The 22,133-nt window shown below is 40.0% G+C and overlaps 1 protein-coding gene across 3 annotated transcripts in view; it reads left to right on the top strand.

Moving 5' to 3' along the window:
* The first annotated feature begins 202 nt into the window (after window positions 1-202).
* The window catches only part of LOC139161563 (sterol O-acyltransferase 2-like), a 54,096-nt gene continuing 32,165 nt past the window's right edge, over window positions 203-22,133 (top strand). For 2 of the 3 annotated variants that reach the window (XM_070740863.1, XM_070740865.1), the window contains exons 1-7: window positions 203-419; window positions 1,853-1,911; window positions 2,619-2,746; window positions 4,234-4,290; window positions 4,855-4,962; window positions 15,148-15,430; window positions 16,258-16,360. In XM_070740863.1, coding sequence (XP_070596964.1) covers window positions 329-419; window positions 1,853-1,911; window positions 2,619-2,746; window positions 4,234-4,290; window positions 4,855-4,962; window positions 15,148-15,430; window positions 16,258-16,360 — 829 coding nt within the window. In that variant the 5' untranslated portion in view covers window positions 203-328. The remainder of the gene's footprint in view (window positions 420-1,852; window positions 1,912-2,618; window positions 2,747-4,233; window positions 4,291-4,854; window positions 4,963-15,147; window positions 15,431-16,257; window positions 16,361-22,133) is intronic. The other variant, XM_070740864.1, reaches the window with a different exon arrangement.

Consider the following 22,133-nt stretch of genomic DNA (forward strand, 5'->3'; position numbering starts at 1 on the left):
TCAGCTCTAAGTAATAATTATTTGCTCATTTGATTCAGAAAATAAAACAGTATGAATATTGGAAGATCTTGTAATCCTGGCTCCATTACAACTCTTGTCTAAGCAAGGTTGAGCTGAAAATATGTAACTAATGTGTAACTAAACAGGGTAGAGAGGTCAACCTTCTAACTTTGCTATCACTACGTGATACCAGTTACCTCATTGGTGCATTAAAGGAATTGCAAAGTTCTAATTCCAGAGGATTTATTCCCTTCCTTGGTGAATTAGTTACCTGCCTTCTGGGCTAGAGTGTGAAATTAATCTAAGAAACTCTACTTTCAGAACCATTATGGACCGAAGAGAAATGAGCACTCAAGGCATAAGGCAAAGAAGTTCTCAGGAGCAGACCAGGGGAGAAGAGGAAACACAATTATTCAATGGTAAGGATATGTTTAAGGGACATGATCAGGGGTGGGTTGTAATTTTTTTCCTACTGGTTCTGTGGGAGTGGCTTATTCTGTGGGTGTGGCTTGGTGGTCAGTTGGGAGGAGCTCTGGGGAATATCCTTGCCATGGATAAACTATCTGGGGATTTTCAATTAGGTCTTGGAAGTATAATGCAGAGATTAGCATTTTGAGAGCCACAGCAAAAAAGACTTACATTATTTTATTAAAGTAATGCCCTCCCCCAACGCTTAGAGTTCAGTGCGAAAAATCTTCTGCCATTCTGAATTCCTGCTAAAAAGCTGCAGAACCTGTAGTAAAAGGAATAGTGTATGTTGCATATATTCTCCATGATACAGATATTCATAAAGTACATTAATGTACATTAAAGGAATAGGGAAAGAGAGAGAAGTTGCATCAATGTGGTTCTACAGAAAGGATAGCAAATGCAATCTTTAATCATTTCCAGATGTGATGGAATGTAGTAAGGAGTTGGATTCTCAGGAGGGTAGGGGTTCATTCATAAAGGGGTAAGGAGACAGTTCAGTCCAGACATTATGTGTGAGAGAAAGAAGCTGAAGACAGCCCTTCCCTAATAGTATATTGTAGATGCAAATAGTAGAGTCCAGGGTTTGGCATGATTCCCTCTATAGGTCTGAAAAGATAAAGAACTCAGCTGGGAAGAATCACTGCATGACATTCTTAGTTTTGGGCCTGACAGCAGCCTATGAGGTGGGCCAGAGAGGCAAGCATCTGATAATGATTGATTCACACAGCAGTAAGAAATAATATGGAAAATTATGACAAAAAAGTCAAGAATTATGCACGAAGAGCAGGTGTGCATTTAAAATTTGTCCAAAAATGCTAAAGTTCATCTTTCAAAGACAAAACAATGCAAGTATTTAGTTGAAGGGAACAAAGAACATCTTAATTAACTAGTTACAAAGAAAACATTTGGAACTTTTCATCACAAGATCGTAACACTGTTGTTAAGTGAATATGTCTTCCCCCATTGAAGATCTAATGACCTTGATACCCTGCAATACACGTCTAAATTTTAATGCTGCAAAATACATTTGTGGGATAAACACAGACTTCCAGATCTGATGGTTTAAAAAAATGATTATAATGTGGAAATCTGTTTTTCTAAACAAGCTACAAAACTGAATAAAAACATGCCATATAATTTAAAATATTGTATTTCAGAAGCCTAGTAGAGATAGATTTGGACCTGCTTTATCCATCCCAAAGGAAAGAGAATGCAAAGAATGGGGGGGGGGGGAAAATGCTTGAAATTTGGAATCGTAATTTAGAACCAAAAACTCTGTATAATGGGAAGATTTCTGTCTAATCCAAGCAATGAACTGACTTCCTCCATTTGCCCCATGTCAAATCATGGTTTTAAAGTGAAACTGTTTCTAATTCTCTAGGAGAAACTGAACACCTGGAGAAAATCACTGCCCACATCCAGTGGAAGAGAGACCTGGAGGTAATAATAGATATTATAATAGATAATAATAAAAGCAGGAGGATATTATCATTAGAGAAACAAATATGTTCTGTCTCCACGATCACATGGTCTCTATCGTTGTCATAGAAAATTAGGCCCTGTACGATTATTAAGCTTTCTGGGCAAGGAAGCTTCTGTAAATGATCAAAGAAGGGAAACAACTGGACAATGAGTAAGAACACACAGTTACAGCTAATTGATTGAGGAGAGCTGGCCATGGTAAAAAAAGCAATCTTAGTTGTGATTAGTTGCTGTGTGCTCTCTGCAATTTACCTCATGATGTTCCTACTGTAAATATACTGCTCAAAAACATAAAGGGAACACTCAAAGAACACATCCTAGATCAGAATGAATGAAATATTCTCATGGAATACTTTGTTCTGTACAAAGTTGAATGTGCACAACAGCATGTGAAATTGATTGTCAGCCAGTGTTATTTCCTAAGTGGACAGTTTGATTTCACAGACATTTGATTTACTTGGAGATATATTATGTTGTTTAAGTGTTCCCTTTATTTTTTTAATCAGTGTATATTTATTTATATAAAACTGCACGTTTGTGTCAGCATGTCTGATTCCATTTGGACATAATCTGTGCAATCCCCTGACAGTGTCCATCACCTAAATGCATTCTAGGAATCTATGAAAGGCCCGGACATCATTAAATTTCCTCTGTTTTGTTGGTAGGTAATGAAGGCGAAGGTACTAGAACTGATACACAATCAGCTGAGTGATCTCTTAGACAAGACCATGGAAGAAGCCGCTCATTCCAGACCCCAGCAATTGAGCGTGGTCCCAGCAAAGAAGCAAAGCAGGTGGAAGAGGTTCCTCGCAATTGATATTAGAACAGGGATGGGGAAAGTGCAGTCATCAGACAGTGTTGGTTCAATGGCCTTGAAACAAAGATGAGCATAGTCAAAACTGACTGTGGAGTAAAATCCTCAGGGACTCGTTTTTTAAAAAAAAATAAATAAATTTTTATTGGTTTTTTAATAGTTTACATACAACAGACATATAATGGAGTAGAATTGAAACCAGTACCTTAAGTGATCCTTTTAAAGCAGGTTTAGAAATATGGCTTAAATGGCAGAGGACAAGTGGAATAAAGGTATCCAGGCTATCAACGTTACATGTATTGAATATAGGGGATGACGTTAATCTAAGTAGAATTATTAAAATATTAAATAGTAAAGGAATAACGAGAATTGAGCAATTATATGAGAAAGATGGAAGAGTTAGTAGAACTAGATTGGAATGGTGGATTGGTAAACAGAAATGGTTGCAGATTAATGCAATATGTACATACTTAAACAAAAGGGAGAATAAAGAAGCCTTCTTACGGGAAGAAAATAGTGTAGAAAAAATAATAAGCGAGAAGATAAACGAAAGTAAAGCACAAGCTGGTAGTATATATAGAATGCTATTACAAATGGAAGAAGAAGTAACAAAAAGTTTAACAAGATGTTGGCAGGATGATTTACAAATAGATGAAAGAGAAATGAAAGAAATAATAGTAAATATATACAAGATTAAAAAATACAAGAGTTAGAGAGATGAGAAGAAAAATCTTACATAAATGGTACTATACACCTGCACAAATTGCACACTTCCAGGGGAAAGAGAAGGGCATATGTTGGCATGGATGCCAGAAAAAAGGAATTTTTATGCATATGATCTGGGAGTGTGCAGAAATTCAGAAATTCTGGAATGTAATCCAGAATGAAATTAATAAAATGTTAAACATTAACTGGATTATTACAAAAGAAATAGCAATTTTAATCAAATATAGAGAATTAGGAGAATTTAAGGAAATAAAAACCGCAGCACTGGAAAGTGCTCAAGCGGTGATGGTAATAGGATGGAAAGATTCTACAAAATGGACATTACAAAATTGGTACTGGTATATGGTGGATCACATACATTTTGAAATTATGGAAATAAGATTAAATAATTTTGATAAGAATAAATTGGAGAAGATGATGGTGCGATGGAACAAGGTAAAAGACTATATGTTAAGTAGAATCTGTGATGTAAATATGAAAAATAAATTGCAATCACTCTTTTAGTAATACTAGAACAAGATAGAGCCAAGGAATAATAGATAAACAATTAAAAATTTTTTTGAATCCTCCTGTATGGGTGGTGGGGGTGATGGGGTGTGTGTTGTTGTTAGGTGATGGGCACATGCACTGTGCACTGTTAAATCCTCAGGGACTTCTTGACATTTATCCTACTTCTCAGAGGTGAGAAAGGTTTAGAGACAGATATTAAATATTACCTGCTTTGAAATCTTATCTTGCAGAGAGAAGGGTCAGCTACTGAAGAAGAAAGTCTTTGTTCCTCAACGATCCTTGGTTGAGTAAGTATGCCTGGCAATGTTATAACCAAGATTTAGTCAGAGGGACAATGTGCAAAGTAGTCTGATCTCTAAGGCTTCAGGTTCCAAAGGTGGCCTTGAGCAACAGTATTCCACTGTTGATGAAGAACAAGAGTTGGAAACAGCCCAATAAATTATCTGAGCATGCTCCCTACCCACACAATGCAGGAGAGTATAAAAAGAAAAGATACTATGGATGGGAAACAAAGTATTTTTGAAAGGATTACTGTAGGTTGATTAGCACAATAATACAAGGAGTTATTACTAGCATATTAGAGTAAGGCTGTTGGTATTCTCAGCAGAAGTAAGTTTCCTGCTTGGTCCAAGGATTCAATTGCAGTCACATGTTGAGGACTACCTGTATATCATAAGAAACATTTATGAGTCACTTGAATGTTGTTTCTTTTGTACAAATGAAAGTACAAGGTTTTGCACAGAAGATCAAATGAAAATCTTTGGATCTCAGGTCTTGTCCAGTAATCTGCAGCTGCCCATCTCTCCCAACATCTATTACTTACTTGCTGGCAATCTGTCTCTCTTTTACAGCACGTTGCTGGAGGTGGAACATTTCCGCACAATCCATCACATATTTGTGGCCATGCTCTGTATCTTTGTCCTCAAACAAATAATTCTGGATTCCATCAATGAAGGATGGTATGTTTCAAAAGAGCGGGTGGGGTAGAAGGTCTGTCCTTCAATGTATGTTAATTCTGGGAATATTTTATTTTTATTTATTTATTTATTTTGTCAAGTACGTATTGGTACAAGGAAACAACATTGTTTGTATACATGATATTGGTACCAAGAGAAACCTAGGAGAGGGACGGTAGATACGCTCGTGCACTTATGCACACCCCTTACTGACTTGTTAGGAATCGGGAGAGGTCAACAGTGGATAGTCTAAGGCAGTGATGGTGAACCTATGGCATGGGTGCCAGAGGTGGCACGTGCAGCCATATCTGCTGGCATGCGAGCCATTGCATTAGCTTAGCTTCAATGTGCATGTGTGTGTCGGCCAGCTGATTTTTGGCTCACCTGGAGACTCTGGGAGGGCATTTTTGGCTTCCAGAGAGTCTCCAGGGGGATGGGGGAGGGCATTTTTGCCCCGGATATGAGTATTCCAAGGTCTTTTATGGAGTGAGGGTTGACTGTAAGGTCTTGTTTGTCCCGCTTGTATCTGATCCTTGGATTCTTTTTGCCAATGTGTAGGACAGAGCATTTTTTGGTTAAGATTTGGGGTTGCCAAATTTTTAACCATTCTGACACAAAGTCAAGGTCTTTTTGGTGGGTGGCTATGTTGTCGGTGGTGTTGAAGAGTTTTACATGGTCAGCAAAAAGAACCCATTTGCCTGTAATTTGGTCACAAAGGTCGTTTGTATAGAGAATGAAGATGGAGAGAGAAAGAGGGAGAGAGAAAGAAAGCAAGAGAGAGAGAGAATAGAGGAAGGGAGAGAGAGAAATGGGAGCAAAAAGGGAAGGAAAAAAAGAGAAATGAGAAAATGATTGAGGCAGAGAATGAGAGGAAAGAGAGAAACAAAAGAGAGAAAGAAGTGACTTGATTTAAAGCATATGGTAAAATAATAACAGATAAAAAAACCCAGCCCTCACCAGTTTTTGGAAATGGTGCAAGAGTTCACATACACACACACACACAGAGAGAGAGAGAGACAAGGGGGGAAGAGACAGGGATGGAAAAAGAGAGGAGAAGTGAGAGAGGCAGGAATGAGAGAAAAAGGGAGGAAGAGGGAGAAATGAGAAACAAATGAGAGAGAAAAGGGGGAGAGATAGGAGAGGTACCCAGAAATGAGAACAGTGGTAGAAATTTGAGGGATGATTGTTTATTAAATATGGATTGACTATGGAATATTGGTAAAAGATATATTTAGATGTTGTTTACTATTAGGATATATTAATTCATAAAATTGGATGAGAATTTTAGAACTATATAGAATTACACAGGTAAAATTAATGGTAGATACATATGATAAATAAGGGATTTATGATATGTACTGTATGATTTTATGAGTTTGCATTATGAATTTAAAATATAATTGGAAATGTAGAAGATTGATGAAAGTTAATAATAGTAAATGCTAAGTGCCTGAAAATTAATTGAGCTTGGAAATAGTGAATGAATTTATAGAAAAGTATAATTTATGGAAATATATTAATTGATGCATTGGTGTTCAGATAGATTTTCAAAGTATTACTAAATTATTATAATACTATGATAAATATTTAAGAAATGAAGATTTTAAAGCATGGATTTATTAATAGTTGTGTTTTTGGTTTTGCTGGTTGTTTTAGTTTTAATTGTAATTTTGGTTTTGTTTTATTATTAATTTCTTTTAATAAAAAAGAGGGAAATTTTTTTTCCTATTTATTTATTTGTTTGTTTATTTGTTTGTTTGTTTGTTTGTTTATACTTCTATGCCACCCAGTCCCGAAGGGACTGTTGCTCAGACACTTTACTTTTCCACCCACACCGAAAAAAATTAGAGGGAACACTGGCGTGGGCACTTATAGATGGCCAATAGTGCATGCCCATGCTCTTTTGGCACCCAAGGGAAAAAAGGTTTGCCATCACTGTCCTAGGACACTGCCTTGGGGAACACCACTGTTAACTGGAGCAGGATTAGACATGGCATTACCTATTTTGACCACCTGTTGTCTGTTTGACAGGAATGCTGATATCCAATCATGCAGTGGTCCTGAGATGCCATAAGATTTTAGTTTCATAAGAAGTTTGTCGTGAACTACTGAATCAAAGGCTTTGCAAAAGTCTATGTAGATTGCATCGATTTACCCTGGTCAATTTGGGTAGTCCATATGTATTTGCAGTGTAAGAGTTGCAGGATAATTTTTTTCTGAAACCAAATCGTTTGTTAGAAAGTAGGTCATTTGTTTCATGGATTGGTTAATGATGGATTCCATGACTTTGCAAGTGACACAGATCAAGGAGATTGGTCTATAATTTTCAACATTGCTAGGATCACCTTTTTAGAAGATAGGAATGACTGTGGCTAGTGACCAGAGTTTAGGTAGGGAGCTAGTTGTAGAAGATATTTTGAAAATTATACTTAGGGGTTCAGCCAGAATTGAGGAGAGGGGTTTTTTTTAGGAAGTATGCACATAGTTAATCAGGTCCGATAAATAGAGATGGTTTTAGGTTGTGTCAGGGCCGCTGATAGGGCGGTACTACTGGGAGTGGTGTACCGGGCCCGGCCATGAGGGGGGCCCGGTTTTGCCCACCGTCGCACATGCGCAGTACCGGCCCTCTCTTGCCGGCTGCCTGCCTCACCAACGAAAAAGGCGGGCCCTCTGGCCCTCGCGAGGCAGGACTCGAAGCCCCGACGGAGCCTTTGGCAGCGCGGTCCTCCAGTCCCAGAATAAAGCATGCGACGAAGGTAGGAGCCCCTTCGGGGTGGCGGTTGCGCTTGTGTTAAATTTTGTTTCTTTCCTAAGCAGCCTTCTGTGTAAAAAAATCCATTTGGGAACGACTCGTTCCCAAATGGATTTTTTTACACAGAAGGCTGCTTAGGAAAGAAACAAAATTTAACACAAGTGCAAGTTGTAGGCTTCACACGCGTGCGCCAGCGTCCCCCAAAAGGCCCCCCCATGCACCCTTTTCCAAGGGCGTGCACGAAGCCGCGGCTGCCCCCCCCGCGCCTCTAGCCCCCTCGCTCCCCCGTGGCTACTCGCCGCTGCCCTCGCCCGCCTGTCCGCTCCGCCTCTCTTCCCTGCAGGCATTCTCACAGCGGGGGCCACCGCGCTCTCTCCATCTCCCTGCTAGCCTGCCCGGAGCATTCAAAGTAAGAGCGAAGGTTTTTCTTACTTTGAATTTTCCGGGTTGGCTGGCAGCAGGGGATGGGGAGAGTGCGCGTCAGCCCACGCGCCCGACATTCCAGGCGCCATCCCGGTGCGACGCCCCAGAGACCCCTGACCCCGGTTTCCTGGATTCCTGGTGGCGGCGACCGAGCCCTGACCAGTGGGCTCCCGACCGAGCCCTGCTGTGGGAACAAAGCGAGTGGGGCGCTCCCTGCCCGGCTGCTGCTCTTGTAACTCGGCCCGGGATGGGTGTGACTCTACGGGCTGCCCTCGTCGAGGAAAGGGAGGGGAGGGGAGGGGAAGAGAGGGCAGGGAGGACACAGAAGGGAAGGAAGGAAGGAAAAATAGGGAGGGAAGGAAGGGAAAGACGTAGGGGAAGGAAGGGGAAGAGGGAGGAGAAGGAAACAGGAAGAAGAGATAGGTTGGTTGGAATGAAGGGAGAAGGGAAAGAAGGAGAAAGGGGAAGGGAAGGAAGGAAGGAAAGGAAAAGAGGGAGGGGGGAAAGGAAGGAAGGAGAGATAGGCTGATTGTAATTGAAAATTACAATTGAAAGTAATTGAAAATTACTTTCGCCAGCCTCCGGAGAACGAGAGAGAGTGAGAGCAATGACAGAACAAGATAGAGAGAAAGTGAGAGAGAGAGAGAGAGAGAGAAATAGGTGGAGAGAAAGAGATAGCAAGAGAAAGAGAATGAGAGAGAGAAAGAGTGTGAGAGAGAAAGCAAGAGAGAGAGAGAAAGAAAACAAGAGATGGAAAGTGAGAAAAAGAGAGAGAGAAAGAGGGGGAGAGATAGAGAAAGAGAGAAAAAGAAAAGAGAGAGATGAGAGAGGAAGGAAGAGGGAGAGAGAGGGAGAAAGCAAGATAGAGAAAGAGAGAGAGAAAGAAAGTAAGAGATGAGAGAGGAAGGAAGAGAGAGAGAGGAAGAAAGCAAGAGAGAGAAAGAGAGAGAGAGAGAAAGAGAGAGAGATGAGAGAGGAAGGAAGAGAGTCAGAGAGAGGAAGAAAGCAAGATAGAGAAAGAGAGAGAGGGGAAGAAAGAGAGAGAGAGAAATGAGAGAGGAAGGAAGAGAGTGAGAGAGAGGAAGAAAGCAAGATAGAGAAAGAAAGAGATGAGAGAGGAAGGAAGAGAGTGAGAGAAAGAGAAAGAAAGCAAGAGATGAGAGGAAGAGAGAGAGAGAAGAGTGGAAAGGAAGAGAGAGAGAAATGATAGAAAAAGGGGAGAAAAAAAGAGAAATGAGAAAATGATTGAGGCAGAGAATGACAGAAAAGAGAGAGAAACAGAGAGAGAAGTGATTCTTGATTTAAAGCACATGGTAAAAGCACTTAAATAATAACAGAGAAAACAACCCAGCCCTCACCTGTTTTTATTAATAGTTTTGCTGGTTGTTTTAGTTTTAATAGTAATGGATTTTGGTTTTTTAAAATTATTATTGACAAAATTGAACGGGTCCAAAGACGGGCTGCAAGAATGGTGGAAGGTCTTAAGCATAAAACGTATCAGGAAAGACTTCATGAACTCAATCTGTATAGTCTGGAGGACAGAAGGAAAAGGGGGGACATGATCGAAACATTTAAATATGTTAAAGGGTTAAATAAGGGCCAGGAGAGAAGTGTTTTTAATAGGAAAGTGAACACAGGGACAAGGGGACACAATCTGAAGTTAGTTGGGGGAAAGATCAAAAGCAACCTGAGAAAACATTATTTCACTGAAAGAGTAGTAGATGCTTGGAACAAACTTCCAGCAGACCTGGTTGGTAAATCCACAGTAACTGAATTTAAACATGCCTGGGATAAACATATATCCATCCTAAGATAAAATACAGAAAATAGTATAAGGGCAGACTAGATGGACCATGAGGTCTTTTTCTGCCATCAGTCTTCTATGTTTCTATGTTTCTATTAATTTCTTTTAATAAAAAAGAAGGGATTTATTTATTTGTTTGTTTGTTTGTTTGTTTGTTTGTTTGTTTGTTTGTTTATTTATTTGTTTATTTATTTATTTATTTATTTATTTATTTATTTATTTATTTATATGCCGCCCAGTCCCAAGTTTTTCCTTATTTCCAGATTGCATTTCTTCTTGGTGAGTTTCCGCCCATTGCTTCTTGTACTACCTTCAGGTGGCATGGAGAATAAATAGATGCCATCTGCTCTGTGGCAGCCCTTTCAGGATTGGGAAACTACTATTATATTCCCCCTCAGTTTTCTATTTATTGAGCTAAACATACTCATTCTCTAAGCCCTTGTTCATAGGATTTAGCCTCTAGGCCAGGGGTGTCAAAATCAATTTCATTGAGGGCCACATCAGGGCTGTGTTTGACCTCAGAGGGCCGGGGGAGGGCTTGCCCAGGTTGTGTGGCCATGGTGGGCATGGCACGGGATTTGGGGGACAGTAGTTTTAAAATGGCCAGGGGGGGCCCAGACACTTAGGCTGTATGGGGCCCCAAAATTCCTGATGGTGGCCCTGGGTTGTGTAGTGATTTTTTAACGTTTTCTTTGGTAAAGTTGACTTGTGTTAGATCATTGAAGTTAGTTGGGGTGCGATTAGGAAATGCTGGGCATTAACCATTACTGTTCACAAAGACAGATTTGAAGAAGTTGTTAAAGAGGTTGGCTTTAATTCTTTCATCAATATACTCTTTGTCATTTGGTCCCATAAGTGGTGGGATGGATCTAGAATCTTTAAGTTTGTTGTTTACAAAGTTATAAAAGAGACGAGTGGATTTCGTGCGTAGCAGGTTTTCTTCTTGTTTGATATGATAGTTGGTATATTCAGTCTTTATTTGATGACATAAATTTTTATAGCAGTTTTTAAAGTTTGCAACATAGCCTGTTTTGTTTTTATGCCAAAGTAATCTTTTTTTGGATTGTAGCTTTCTTATTTTTATGGGTAATTTATTTCTCTTGGTTTTTGTGTATATTAGGGATACATGTAATTTTAGGACTCTTTTATGAATCTTTGGTGTGATTCAGCAGAGGGGGCAGGATAGAAAGTCTGTCTTGTGGTGTATGCTAATTCTGGCAATATGATGCTATTTATTGTTTGCTAAGGGACACAGTAGTAATCCTAAAAGAATATTTACCTAATCTTTAAACTTACAGGTAGATTCCATCCAAAGTTTAACAACCTTAGGCCCCCGCAGGGAGCTTAAACCTGCTGCATTTCCTCCCACTTGTCACTGTTCATCTACTAGTTAAAAAGAAAATGCAATATGTTTTTCTCCTTGTCTTGTGCTCCTGTTGAGCAGTAACACTTGGGACCCTCCTATGCCCACCTAGAGATTTAGTCTGAATGTGGAATGCCTCCTTTGGTAACCTTTGCTAGGTATCCAAACACACTTCTCTATGCTACTCACCTAGTTAGACAGATCCACTTCTTCTACCCTCCTTCTGAAAGAATCTTGTTACTTTTTGGATCTTTCTGTGCAAGTGTTCATGCTAAGCATATGCGTTGTGTCACATACTATGCATCTGCCATTTGTTGTCATGATTTGTATTTATACTATATTCCATTCCATTTCACCAGTGGTCAAAACAATAAATAAATTGATTAATCGACTGACTGACTTTAGAGAAAACCAGGCTTATTTACAGGAATGGAAAATATAGAAAACAGGAACAGTGAAAGATATTACATAAAGGAAACTAATCCTTTTAGAGAGGATGGGATCATGTGAGAGAGATATACAAATACAGTGGTACCTCTACTTAAGAACTTAATTCGTTCCGTGACCAGGTTCTTAAGTAGAAAAGTTTGAGAATAGAAGCAATTTTTTCCATAGGAATCAATGTAAAAGCAAATAATGCATGCAAACCCATTAGGAAAGAAATAAAAGTTTGGAATTTTGGTGGGAGGAGGAGGAAAAGGAGGAGGACAGTCGCTGCCAAAGGAAGAAGGTGAGGTGAGGGGAATCAAAAAAATCCAAAAGTTTAAGAGGGACTCTGAGGCGGCGAGGAGGAGCACATGCCTCCCATACACCCGGCACGAGGCTGCCTTCCATACCCTGCGCCAGAGAGAGAAACCCAGGCAAGCTCGAGGGGGATCCTCCTGCTCCTTTGATCGAAAGGCGGCTGCTGCTACCTGCTTCCTCTTCCTTCCTATGCTGAAGGGCTCCCCTCTTCTCTCGCTTGCTTGCTTTGTAGCCAGCATCTTTCCTTCACTGTGTTGACTCCTCGGTTTGGCTGAAGCCAAAAGGCTCCTCTGGCAGCCCAGAAAAGCCTGAGATGGCCAGGATTAAAGGGGAAATGGCAGGAAACTGGCCGGGCCTTTGTGCCGCTCTCAAATTTCCTGGGAAATTTTTCTGGTCTCGGGTTCTTAAGTAGAAAATGGTTCTTAAGGAGAGGCAAAAAAAATCTTGAACACCCGGGTCTTATTTAGAAAAGTTCTTAAGTAGAGGCATTCTTAAGTAGAGGTACCACTGTATTTGCTGTGTCACCTATATCTCAGGTGGATTTTTGTAATCCAGGTGTAAGTAGCCATAGGAAAAGAAAGACATAATGATCCAATCAGGGATAGTCAACAGGACCAGAGATTTAGATTTTTTATTTGTGCTGAGTCCATCCTCAGGGAACTTCTCTCTTACCAGAACATGAGAGATGCCGCCCTAAGAAAATTTATAGCAGCATTAGACTCTATGTTCAACAGATCAGAGATAGAAGAGCCCGAAAAACATGCCATGAGGCAAAAAGTATCGGCAATGCTGATCACACACAAACCAAACAATACACTCAGACCAATGGAGTGACATATCTTAAAAGACCTGAAAAACAAACTAAGAAATATTCTGGTGTGAGAGAAGCTCCCTGTGGATAGGCTCCAGCCTGAGTCTGAAACTTCAAAGATTAAACCTCTGTCCGGGCCATTGACCCTGATTGAATCCCCCAACATTATCCTGGGATAAATATTTTTGCCTTCATACATGGGCAAACTTGAAGTCTTTTAGCCAGTCTCCAATTGCCTATGAAAAAGTTGGAACTGGCATTATTCCAGCCTTTTGCCCATTCTGCTAATTTGAATGTTCATCTGTTTGATTTGAGTGTATTGTATGTTATATGCTGCCATGAGCTATTTTTTAATTGGGAAGCTTTACAAATAAAATAATTCATCAAAGGAAAAGAAGGAGAAGGAAATGTCCGGGATAGGAAAATCCTTGAAATCATCAGCAGTTCTTTTGAAGCTGACCCATTGTTAGAAATTCTGCTTTATTCTATAGAAATGGTAAAGATTATTATATAACCATAAAGATTTTTAGCAGAGGATGGTTACTGTATGTAACCATACAGATCAAATAAAGTACACAGTGTACAGTCACTATGGGCCTTGCTGGTTAATGGCTTCAACTGTCACAACTGTTGCAGGAAATTCTCCTCAGAACTTAAAGGAACCATAGATTATAACCATAGATGCTAACTAAACACTGCCATCTACTGGCTAATTAAATAAATAAGTACTGTACTATAAATAATACATTCTGACATATATTCCAACAAGCATGAAGCAGATCAAGGAAGGGGTCCAATAGAAGATAGAGGACTAAATTCACATTCACAGTCAGGGAGATAATTGGGTCACTTTGGATCAGTTGATCAATCTCTCAGCTTTCACTGGGAATAGGATTAGCAGGAAAATCCAGGTGTTTCATCTTGAATTTTCAAATGAGAAGGTTTACATTGAATAAATAAATGTCTAAACCAGACCTGGGCAATATGTGGCCTGAGGACTGGATGCAGCCTGCCCGCTGCCTGTGACCAGTCCGCGGAGGTCGGTCCACGTTTTCTAGATAAGAACTGGGTGTTCAAGATTTAATCTATAATCTATAATTCTATGTATAATATATAATATACTGTATAATATATAATGTAATATATAATTATAATTTATAATTATAATATAATTAACTCAGTTCTACCCAATAATATACATTATTGGGTAGAACTAAGTTAATTATATTAGTCCAGCCCTCTAAAACCATCCCAATTTCTCATGCAGCCCTATGGCAAAATTAATTGCCCACCCCTGGTCTAAACAATAACCTAAGCTCCACATGAGCTTTAGACCAGCTGAATAGAATGCTCAAGGGGAGATACAAAAAAAAAAAGGATTAGAGAGATATTATTCTGACAGGAATGTTGAGTAATGTTCCTAATATGACAGACTTTTCAAAAACCATACAGTTCTTTATTCTTGATCAATTTAAATTCTGCTAGGGACCTTTTTGTGGGTCCAATATTTAAGGATGAGCGATAATTGAAATTTTGAATGTTATGAAACAAAGATTATGAAACAAAACAAGATGATGAACAATAGCATTTAGACTTATATACCCTTTCACAGTGCTTTACAGCCCTCTCTAAGCGGTTTACAGAGAGTAAGCATATTAAAGATATTAAAGAGCCGAGGTGGCGCAGTGAGTAGAGTGCAGTACTGCAGGTGACTAAAGCTGACTGCTAGATCTGTAGGTCAGCGGTTGAAATCTCATCACCGGCTCAAGGATGACTCAGCCTTCCATCCTTCCGAGGTGGGTAAAATGAAGACCCGGATTGTGGAGGCAATATGCTGGCTCTGTTAAAAAGTGCTATTGCTAACATGTTGTAAGCCACCCTGAGTCTAAGGAGAAGGCCGGCATAAAAAAACGAATAAATAAAATAACTAAATAACTAAATATTTCTCCCAACAATCTGGGTCTTCATTTTACCAACTTTGGAAGGATGGAAGGTTGAATCAGTCTTGAGCCTACTGAGATTCTATCTGCCAAACAAAATGAGGAGGGTTGATCATAATTTTATTGATTGGAGATGGGTTTTTCCTTCATTCTAACTCTATTCTGACTATTTTGAAGAGTTCATGGGAACTTTCATGAGTTTACTTCTTCAAAATAGCAGGGCCAATCCCCTTCACTTGTAGGTATACTACTGGGGAATTTTGGGAATAACCCAGAGAAAGTGCTTATTTAAAACATCCTGATCTTTTGGGCAACATCCTTAGAGCTTTTTTTCTTCTTTATCTTCCACAGTCTAGTTTTGGATTTCGAGCTCTTTATCATTGGCTTTCGAGAGCTGCCCACAGCACTCTTTGCCTGGCTCTGCATGTTCCTCTACACCTTATTTGTGCCCTACCAGGCCCTGCAAATATGGTCAAGTTGTTTGAAGATGACCAGGTTCCCCAACCTCTTAACGATCACCTTGGTGTTGCTGATGCTCATCTGCCACATTGCAGTGCTGTTCTTCTTACCCATCTATATTGTTGTTTACTCTAATGTGGGAATTGCCTCCCGCACCATTGTCCCATTTGAGCAGGTATGGCGCTGGGGCAGCACAATGAAAATGGGTGTAGGGGAAAGGTGTTCTTAAAGAGAAATGGGAGAAGCTAAGGTTGAACTTTGAAGGGAGGTTGGACTTGTGAAGGAATTCTGGTTGCCCCAGGACATCTCAATGTGGAAAATATAGATAGCAGCAAGTGCTAGAAAGACCCCCTGTAGCAGAAATGTTTTCTTCCATACACAGGCCATATATTTGCCATTGAAGGTTTGCCTACTTCATTCCAGGTTTAAGGCACCTTTCTCCTGTCAGGGGTCCTCTGAATGGTCTGGACAAACCCCAAATAGAGTAATTAAAGCTAGGACAGGTTAAAGATATAGACTTCACTGAAGAAAATATACAGTGCATTTTTAAAATCTTGTGGCAGAACGTATGGTTCTTAGCAGCCATCATCATATATGTGTCATATAAACACTTACAGTAGCATTTGCCATGGCCTCAAATATATGTTGTTCTTGCAAGCTAGAAGATAAGCAGATTTCATCCAAGCAAGAAGTTGAGCAGAAAGAACAGCATGCACTATAGCTGACAGTTAGCCAGGTGAATAAGCAGGGGCCATTTCTGTCTGAAAAGTCTGGACAGAAAGAGTCTGGAGCACCATGGAATCATTAGACCTCTTAGATCAATTAGACCTCTTAGATCACCCCATTCTGTTTAACTAATGTGTATAACTCTCTTCTTTGAATATCCACAAGGATGGTACCACAGGCCAGGTAAGTGACATAGCAGAATATTAAAGTCCTCTGCAAGAATATCTACAACATGACTTCAGGCTGTTTCCTTGCTCATTTCCCTCTCTGTCATAGATCCGGCTCCTGATGAAAAGCTACTCATTTCTGCGAGAATCAATGCCGCCTCTTCTCCATGCCAGGAACCAAGTTGGTGATTTTGACTTGGAGGATCATAGTGGTGATTACATAGAAACATAGAAGTCTGACGGCAGAAAAAGACCTCATGGTCCATCTAGTCTGCCCTTATACTATTTTCTGTATTTTATCTTAGGATGGATATATGTTTATCCCAGGCATGTTTAAATTCAGTTACTGTGGATTTATCTACCACGTCTGCTGGAAGTTTGTTCCAAGGATCTACTACTCTTTCAGTAAAATAATATTTTCTCATGTTGCTTTTGATCTTTCCCCCAACTAACTTCAGATTGTGTCCCCTTGTTCTTGTGTTCACTTTCCTATTAAAAACACTTCCCTCCTGGACCTTATTTAACCCTTTAACATATTTAAATGTTTCGATCATGTCCCCCCTTTTCCTTCTCTCCTCCAGACTATACAGATTGAGTTCATGAAGTCTTTCCTGATACGTTTTATGCTTAAGACCTTCCACCATTCTTGTAGCCCGTCTTTGGACCCGTTCAATTTTGTCAATATCTTTTTGTAGGTGAGGTCTCCAGAACTGAACACAGTATTCCAAATGTGGTCTCACCAGCATTCTATATAGCGGGATCATAATCTCCCTCTTCCTGCTTGTTATAGCTCTAGCTATGCAGCCAAGCATCCTACTTGCTTTCCCTACCGCCTGACTGCACTGTTCACCCATTTTGAGACTGTCAGAAATCACTACCCCTAAATCCTTTTCTTCTGAAGTATTTGCTAACACAGAACTGCCGATACAATACTCAGATTGAGGATTCCTTTTCCCCAAGTGCATTATTTTACATTTGGAAACATTAAACTGCAGTTTCCATTGCTTTGACCATTTATCTAGTAAAGCTAAATCATTTACCATATTACAGACCCCTCCAGGAATATCAACCCTATTGCACACTTTAGAGTCATCGGCAAATAGGCAAACCTTCCGTACCAAACCTTCCCCTATGTCACTCACAAACATATTAAAAAGAATAGGACCCAGAACAGACCCTTGTGGCACACCGCTTGTAACCTGACTCTGCTCAGAATACTCGCCGTTAACAATAACTCTCTGATGTCTACGCTTCAGCCAGCTGCAAATGCATTGAACTATCCAGGGATTAAGTCCAATCTTCACTAATTTATCTATCAGCTCTTTATGTGGAACCATATCAAAGGCTTTGCTGAAGTCCAGGTAGGCAATATCCACGGCACCACCTTCATCCAACACCTTTGTGACATAGTCAAAGAAATCAATGAGATTAGTCTGACATGATTTGCCTTCAGTAAAGCCATGCTGATTTGGGTCCAATAAGTTATTGTTTTTTAGGTGCTGATTTATCCTCTTTTTGAGTAGAGTCTCCATCATTTTAACTACCACTGATGTCAAGCTAACTGGCCTGTAGTTACCAGCTTCTTCTCTACTGCCCTTCTTGTGGATAGGCACAACACTGGCCATTCTCCAATCCTCAGGAACTTCTCCTGTTAACAAGGATTGGTTAAACAAATCAGTCAGGGGGGTAGCAATGACAGATCTGAGTTCTTTAAGAACTCTGGGGTGGATGCCATCTGGACCCATTGCCTTATTTATCTTTAATCGTTCAAGTTCTTCTAAGACATCAGCTTCTAAGATCACTGGGGCTGAATCCGTACAGCTGGAAGCAATGCTATATCCCTCTATAGTATTATTTTGTAAGGTGTCTTTTGAGAAAACTGAACAGAAGTAGCTATTGAAATGGTCAGCGATCTCCTTATTCCCATTAATGCATGTATTATTCCCGGTACTAAGCTTCGTGATGCCGCAGTTTTTCTTCTTCTTATCACTAATATATCTGAATAAGGTTTTATCCCCCTTCTTTACAGATTTTGCAATTTCTTCCTCTTTTGAGGCTTTAGCAGCATATATTATCTGTTTCGCCTCCTTCTGTCTCATTTTATACACCTCCCTATCAGCTATACTTCCAGACTCTTTATACCTCCTATAGGCAGCCTTTTTTTCATTGACTATAGCCCTTACATCATTGCTAAACCATAGCGGTTTCTTCTTCCTTTTACCTTTAGTTATTTGTCTTACATACAGTCCAGTGGCTTTTAAGATGGCCTTTTTTAATACAGTCCACTGGGTTCTCGCTCCTGCCATTTTATCCCTCCCCTTTAATTCATTATCTAAATATTCCCCCATTGCATTAAAATTTGTTTTTCTGAAATCCAATACTTTGGTTGCATTATAGGATTGCTCACAATGAGTTTTTACATCGAACCACAAACATAGATGGTCACTGCAACCTAAATTTTCTCCCACCTTGACCTCTGAAACCCAATTCCCATTCGTAAAAACTAAATCTAGAATATTCTCCCCTCTAGTTGGTGTCTTAACCAGCTGTGCCAGAGCTGATCCTGTAAAGGCCTCTACTATATTCTTACTTTTGCATGTAAGGGCACTGGGGATATTCCAGTCAATATCAGGCATGTTGAAATCACCCATAACCACAATATCTCCCTTTACTTCCATTTGGGTAATTTCATCCACCATCTTGTTGTCATATTCCTCAGATTGCCCTGGAGGCCTATAGATCACCCCACTTCTAATGACAGAACCTTCTTTATTTTGCATGCAAATCCAGAGAGTCTCCAGATCTTGACATTTATTTTGAATTAGTGTTGTTTTTAGACTTTCTTTAACATAAATGGCTACTCCACCTCCCCTTCTCTCTATTCTATCCTTCCTATACAGTGTATATCCTGGTATGGATATTTCCCATTCATTAGAATACTTAAACCATGTCTCAGTTATGGCAACCAGATCCAAATTATCTCTAGATATTATGGCCATTAACTCACAGAGCTTGTTGCTCAAGCTTCGAGCATTCATGCACATTACCCGAAGAACATTATTTTCATTATTAGTTTGCGCCTTATCATCAACAACTACATCTATTTTATTTGCAGCTCCCTTTTCATAAGCTTCCAAAAACTGATTTATCCTCATTGGTCGGGGACAGAAATCACCCACATCAGTTACATCTCTGTCCCCTTTACCTAGTTTAAATGCCTGTCCAAAAAAGTTCTGAATTCCTCACCGAGCACCTGGGTACCTCTGTATGATGGATGCAAACCATCCCTCTTAAACAACTCCCTATTAGACCACCTACTGACATCATGACTTACATAGCCAAAACCTTCAGCTTTACACTACTGCCTTAACCACACATTAAACTCTCTGATACATGTTGTTTTATCCTCTTGGCCACAAACCGGTAACACCTCCGAGAAAGTCACTGAATCAGTTATTTTACCCAGCTCCACACTTAGACATTGAAAATCTCTTTTTACTACATTAACATTTCTCTGGGACAAATCATTTGTGCCAAGATGCACCACCACATCAACGTTATTACCTTTACTCACAGCCTTGACAATGTTTGTAATCCGCCTCCTGTCCCTGCTGGCAGTGGCCCCTGGGAGACACCTCATCTCCTTCACCACATCCTTACTCTGTCCCAAATCAACACCTCTAACAGTCGAATCACCCACAAGAAAATGTGTCCTCTTTTTATTTCTACTAACTGCACTTGATGGTTTGGTGACACTATGTACCTCACTTAGAACAACTTCCCCTTTGAACATCCCCTCATTCTCTGCCTGAGGGACCTTGCTAATATCTCCAACATCCTTACTATTTAAATTCGCAAGAACATTATAGGAATTTGATACAGAGAGACCAAAATTGCTATGTTTTTGCTCAACTGCATGCAATCTTCCTGAACCGACAGTTGTCCACACAGCCCTCCTCCTCGGGGGGCGCTGTGGAAGTGGAAGCTGCACACATGGCTGCATTACAGCACGTGGCTGGGACAATCTTTCCACTTCAGACTGCAAGCTACAAACTAAGGACTGCAATCTAGAGATCTCGCCATCTAATCTAGATGTCCTTATGAAAAGAGGGCAGTACCCCAAGTTCCACACGGTAATACGGAAGACAACAGCCAAACAAGTGTTACACTGCACCAAGCCAGTCATCTTAACAGTGTATTGAAATACAAGTCCTTAGCAAGAAAATCCACAACTCCTATTGCTACCAAACTTTGCTGATTTTGGTTTATAGTTATATGATTCACGCGCCGTTAGGCGCGCGGGCCACTACCTTCCTCTCTCCTTCTCTGTGATCTGAAAGTGCAAATTAAAATGGCTTTTTCCTGCCTTTTATCCTTCCCAGTCTAATCCTGCCCCAGCTTAATCTGATTGGTCTGTGCTTGAACACAAACTGCTAATATAATTGTCTCTTACAGCCAGTAGTATCTGCCCCTCCCCCTTGAATTCAAAAGATACAAATGTAAAAAGCACTACCTTCCTCTCTCCTTCTCTGTGATCTGAAAGTGCTACCTTCCTCTCTCCTTCTCTGTGATCTGAAAGTGCAAATTAAAATGGCTTTTTCCTGCCTTTTATCCTTCCCAGTCTAATCCTGCCCCAGCTTAATCTGATTGGTCTGTGCTTGAACAGAAACTGCTAATATAATTGTCTCTTACAGCCAGTAGTATCTGCCCCTCCCCCTTGAATTCAAAAGATACAAATGTAAAAAGCACTACCTTCCTCTCTCCTTCTCTGTGATCTGAAAGTGCTACCTTCCTCTCTCCTTCTCTGTGATCTGAAAGTGCAAATTAAAATGGCTTTTTCCTGCCTTTTATCCTTCCCAGTCTAATCCTGCCCCAGCTTAATCTGATTGGTCTGTGCTTGAACACAAACTGCTAATATAATTGTCTCTTACAGCCAGTAGTATCTGCCCCTCCCCCTTGAATTCAAAAGATACAAATGTAAAAAGCACTACCTTCCTCTCTCCTTCTCTGTGATCTGAAAGTGCTACCTTCCTCTCTCCTTCTCTGTGATCTGAAAGTGCAAATTAAAATGGCTTTTTCCTGCCTTTTATCCTTCCCAGTCTAATCCTGCCCCAGCTTAATCTGATTGGTCTGTGCTTGAACAGAAACTGCTAATATAATTGTCTCTTACAGCCAGTAGTATCTGCCCCTCCCCCTTGAATTCAAAAGATACAAATGTAAAAAGCACTACCTTCCTCTCTCCTTCTCTGTGATCTGAAAGTGCTACCTTCCTCTCTCCTTCTCTGTGATCTGAAAGTGCAAATTAAAATGGCTTTTTCCTGCCTTTTATCCTTCCCAGTCTAATCCTGCCCCAGCTTAATCTGATTGGTCTGTGCTTGAACACAAACTGCTAATATAATTGTCTCTTACAGCCAGTAGTATCTGCCCCTCCCCCTTGAATTCAAAAGATACAAATGTAAAAAGCACTACCTTCCTCTCTCCTTCTCTGTGATCTGAATGTGATCTGAATGTGCTACCTTCCTCTCTCCTCTGTGATCTGAAAGTACAATGGCTACAAGCCACCCTCATCGTCCCCAAACTATTTTTCCACTGATTGCAGCATCTTAGTTGTAGCATAAGATACTCATGCAACTACTGGCCTCTGCATATTAATTGCTATCACAAACTTTCTCAACCTACAGAACTGTTGGATTAGATTTTCCATTTGCTTGTCAGTGATTGGGTATGGTAGATGTTGCAAGTAGATTTTAATTATAGAAAAATAATAAGAGAAGTTATATGGATGCAAAGTTAAAAGGAAACCTCTTGCCTGGATCAAGAATTATTTCTCCAGATCTGTCACCAAATCACAATTTCTCCCTTTTGGCTGACTTTATTTTGCATGAAGAGGTGCAGAACATAGGTGATTGATTGATTTATATCTTTCTTATCAGGATACAATGCAGCTCAATTAAAAAAAAACCTGACCTGTAGTGCTATATTTTA

Source organism: Erythrolamprus reginae, chromosome 2, assembly GCF_031021105.1.
Source record: "Erythrolamprus reginae isolate rEryReg1 chromosome 2, rEryReg1.hap1, whole genome shotgun sequence".
NCBI lineage: Eukaryota > Metazoa > Chordata > Lepidosauria > Squamata > Dipsadidae > Erythrolamprus > Erythrolamprus reginae.